Genomic DNA, 4354 nt, shown 5'->3' on the forward strand with positions numbered 1-4354 from the left:
AACCACTCCTCCATCTTTCCACGTTGGTTCACTTTAAATTCCCAAACAACAGCAATAAAAATAATAATAAAGAAAATTGAGGAAATTTACCATGCCATAGTTTACCTGCTGGAGAGCACTTGGTGACTGGGCAGTGTTATAAAAATTTGTCTGACCAGGCTGTTGTACTTGTCCAGAATAAAGATTTGAAGCCTGGGTAAGATTTGCTCTAGCCTAGAAAAAATTTTGTAAGAAAACATGAGTAAGACTGAAAAACATTTCAAATTCAGAGATGGAGATTATGACTTCACATGTCTAGCAATTTTTAGTATTAGATAAAATGAAAGGACTTCATTTTATCATTGGGTCTTTTAACATGTTTTCTTTTAAAATGTTTCCTTAAAATGATCTGTGGCATAGGAATACAATGATTGTGCATTGCTCTAGTCCCGACTTACCTGGAGAAGATGTGTGTCAATCAGCTGGGAACCTCCTAGTCCTGAGGCCTGCCCCAGTTGATGTTCATACAATATAGGAATAGGCTGAGTATTTGATGTTTGCTGAAAGGCAAGACCGGATTGTGCCTTGGCAAGTTCCTGGTGTTGGACAGTTGGAAAGTTGTGAATAGCAGTACCAGAAAGGACCACAGATGGCTGGGATAAACTGCTTTGCATAAAAGCTGGCTGAGATCTACATAAGGATTAAAGAGAAAATACTGTTAGAAGTTAATTTCATCTGGAATCTGAAAATCTTAAGAATGCAAATCCCAAATGAGCCTGTATTTCAGTCAACAAGAGACCACATAAATATGGATGGTCCCATAAGATTATAAGAGAAATGAAAAATTCCTATCACCTAGGGATATCATAGCTGTTCTAACATCAAAGAACAACATATGACTCCAGTGTTTTTGGTGGTGCTAGTATTAAACAACCTACTGCAATGACAGTCATATAGCAGTCCAGCACATACAATTATATACAGTACATAGTATTTGATATTGATTAAAAGGATGTTACTGGTTTATGTATTTACTATACATTTTATTGTTATTTTAGAGTGTACTCTTTCTACTTAAAACAAAAAACTACAAAACAGCCCCAGGCAGATCCTTTAGCAGGTATTCCAGAAGAAGATATTGTTATCATAGGACATGACAGCTCCATATGTGTTACTGCCCCTGAAGACCTCCTGGTGGGACAGGATCCGGAGGTGGATGAGAGGATACTGATGATTCTAGCCCTGTGTAGGCCTAGCCTAATGTATGTGTTTGTATCTTAGTTTTTAACAAAAAAGTTTAAAAAGTTAAAAACAAAAATTAAAAAACAAAAAAATGTAGGCCAGGCGCTGTGGCTCATGCCTGTAATCCCAGCATGTTGGGAGGCCGAGGTGGGCAGATCACAAGGTCAGGAGTTTGAGAACAGTCTGACCAACATAGTGAAACCCCATCTCTACTAAAAATACAAAAAAATTAGCCAGGTGTGGGTGGTGTGCGCCTGTAATCCCAGCTACTCGGTAGGCTGAGGCAGGAGAATCACATGAACCTGGGAGGCGGAGGTTGCAGTAAGCCATAATCGTGTCACTGTACTCCAGCCCGGAGACAGTGGGAGACTCCATCTTTAAAACAAAGAAACAAACAAACAAAACCCCAGAAGAATGTTAACAGAAAGAAAAGGCCAGACATGGTGGTTCATGCTCATAATCCCAGCATTTTGGGAGGTGAAAGGAGTGCTTGAGGTCAGGAGTTGGAGACTGGCCCAGGCAAGAGAACAAGATCCCATCTCTACCAAAAAAATGAAAAAATTAGCTGGGCATGGTAGCAAGTGCCTGCAGACCGAGCTACTTAAGAAGCTGAGGATGGACAATGGCTTGAGCTCAGGATTTCGAGGTAGTGAGTTGTGTGTGCCACTGTACTCCAGCCTGGGTGACAGAGACAGAAAGAAAAAGAAAGGAAGGAAGAAAGGGAGGAAGGGAGGGAAGGAAGAAAGGGAGGAAGGGAGGGAAGGAAAGAAGGAAAGGAGGAAAGGAGGAAGGGAGGAACAGAGGGAGGGAGGGAGGAAGGGAAGGAGGGAAAGAAGGTAGGAAGGTAGGTAGGTAGGGAGGGAGGGAGGGATGGAGAGAGGGAGAGAGGGAGGGAGTTTCTGTGCAGCTGTACAATTTGTGTTGTAAGCTAAATGTTATTACAAGAGTCAAAAAGTTACAGTAAGTTGAGGTTAATCTATTATTGAAGAAAAATTTGTCTTTACAAATTTAGTGTACTCATAGTGTACAGTGTATACAGAGTCCACAGTAGTGTACAATAATCCCCTAGGCCCTCACAATCACTCACCACTCACTCACTGACTCACCTAGAGCAACTTCCAATCCTGCAAGCTCCATTCCTGGGAGGCGCTCCATAAATGGTAAGCACCATTTTTAATCTTATATGCTGTATTTTTACTGTACCTTTTCTATGTTTATTTAGATTTCTATAGTTAGATACAAACATTTACCACTGTGTTACAAGTGCCTACAGTATTACGCACATTAAATGCTGCACAGGTTTATAGCCTACTAGATGCAGTAGGATGTACTCTACAGCCTAGGTGTGTAGTAGCAGGCTATACCACCTAGATTCCTGTAAGTACACTCTATGTTTATATAAGAACAGATATATCAGAATGTCTCCCCATCACTGATACCTGGCTGCACTCTAGCTCAGAAGTCAAGAAAAGAGGAAGAGAATACACACTGTGTCTAAAGCAACTTGTTTCAAGATGGAGCATCTTGTATACAAGGAAGCTTCACATGTCAAAGTTCTGCAAAAAAGGCCTGTTCTCCGTGAGAAGCGCATTGTTTTTTCCTTTTGAACAGTGAGAATAATTCTTTTTGTGTTCACTACAAAGTTCAGAACCCAATCTCTTTTTCTCTTTGGCAACATTCTAATTTATAGCACCAATAGCCCCAACTTTTTTTTTACTTGTATTTCATTACTTCCCCACATATATTTTTCATATAAATGGCCTAGCCTCAAGATCTCTATGGAATAAAGCATAATAGTAGCTCACATCAGAATTACCCACAAAGATCAAGCAAACAAAGAAATAAGAACATAAACCAAAACCAAACCAAGCCAAAATATATCCCCCAAACCAAAACCATAATGCCAGAATCTAACTCAGACCTCCCTATCATCTCTGAGAGGGATGCCTCCAGTCTATACTTTTAAGATGCAGAGATAAATAACTAAATCAAAAGTAGTAGGTTAAAGATAACATTATGCTTTGTTGCTTTCTTAAAACTGGCCTATGTGGCAGGAACAAAAGCCACTAAGAATGCTAGTCCAGGATCTTAACAATCTTTACAACACCTACTTATAACTTATGTTCCAAGCACAAGGTGAGAAAACATGAATATATTGCTATAAACTATCCTGTCTTCATAGTAACCAATTCAGAAATTCCCGAATAAACACCATGCTGATCAGGTTAAGGAACAAGCAAGGAATGCTTAGGGGTAAAATAACTGCTTTCAAAATCTAAACCTGCACCTTCCAATGTGCTAGCCACTAGCCACAATTACATATATGTCTTACGTTACATTTCTATTGAGCAAGTCTGGTCTTGGATAATCCCACATTCAATACAAGACTTCCTTCAGCTTCAAAAAAAAAAAAAAAAAAAGACTTCCTTCGGCTTCTAGTTGGGCAAATAGTTTTACTTCTAATGGGAGAAAATAATGAAACAAATGACAGAGTAAGACAGGGAGGGAAGACCTACAACAGCTATAGAGGTAATGATACAGATGTATTACATTTTACTACAGAATCTTTAATTATGCTGGGCTCAGTGGCTCACGCCTATAATCCCAGCACTTTGGGAGGCCAAGGTGGGCAGATCACCTGAGGTCAGGAATTCGAGACCAGCCTGACCAACATGGAGAAACCCTATCTCTACTAAAAATACAAAAATTGCCAGACATGGTGGCGCATGCCTGAAATCCCAGCTACTTGGGAGGCTGAGGCAGGAGAATCACTTGAACCCGGCGGCAGAGGTTGCGGTGAGCAGAGATCACGCCATTACACTCCAGCCTGGGCAATAAGAGTGAAACTCTGTCTCAAAAAAAGAATCTTTAATCAAAAGGTAAAAATTTTCATTTTTATTTTTATTTTCATTTTTATTCATATTTTATTACCACATTTATGAGGTATACTAATGACTCAGCTCTCTGTTAAGAGTTTCATTAGGGCCGGGCGCGGTGGCTCAAGCCTGTAATCCTAGCACTTTGGGAGGCCGAGATGGGTGGATCACGAGGTCAAGAGATCAAGACCATCCTGGTCAACATGGTGAAACCCCGTCTCTACTAAAAATACAAAAAATTAGCTGGGCATGGTGGC

The 4354-nt window shown here is 40.2% G+C and overlaps 1 protein-coding gene across 13 annotated transcripts in view; it reads right to left on the bottom strand.

The window, feature by feature from the left end:
* The window catches only part of PRRC2C (proline rich coiled-coil 2C), a 112548-nt gene that overhangs the window by 7804 nt on the left and 100390 nt on the right, over positions 1-4354 (bottom strand). For 8 of the 13 annotated variants that reach the window (XM_017530019.2, XM_017530021.2, XM_017530018.2 and 5 more), the window contains exons 29-30: positions 438-669; positions 91-213 (exon numbers count right to left, since the gene is read on the bottom strand). In XM_017530019.2, the coding sequence (XP_017385508.1) occupies positions 91-213; positions 438-669 (355 nt within the window). The remainder of the gene's footprint in view (positions 1-90; positions 214-437; positions 670-4354) is intronic. The other 5 variants (XM_017530022.2, XM_017530025.2, XM_017530029.2 and 2 more) reach the window with 1 other exon arrangement.

This window comes from Cebus imitator, unplaced genomic scaffold (assembly GCF_001604975.1).
Source record: "Cebus imitator isolate Cc_AM_T3 unplaced genomic scaffold, Cebus_imitator-1.0 Scaffold62, whole genome shotgun sequence".
NCBI lineage: Eukaryota > Metazoa > Chordata > Mammalia > Primates > Cebidae > Cebus > Cebus imitator.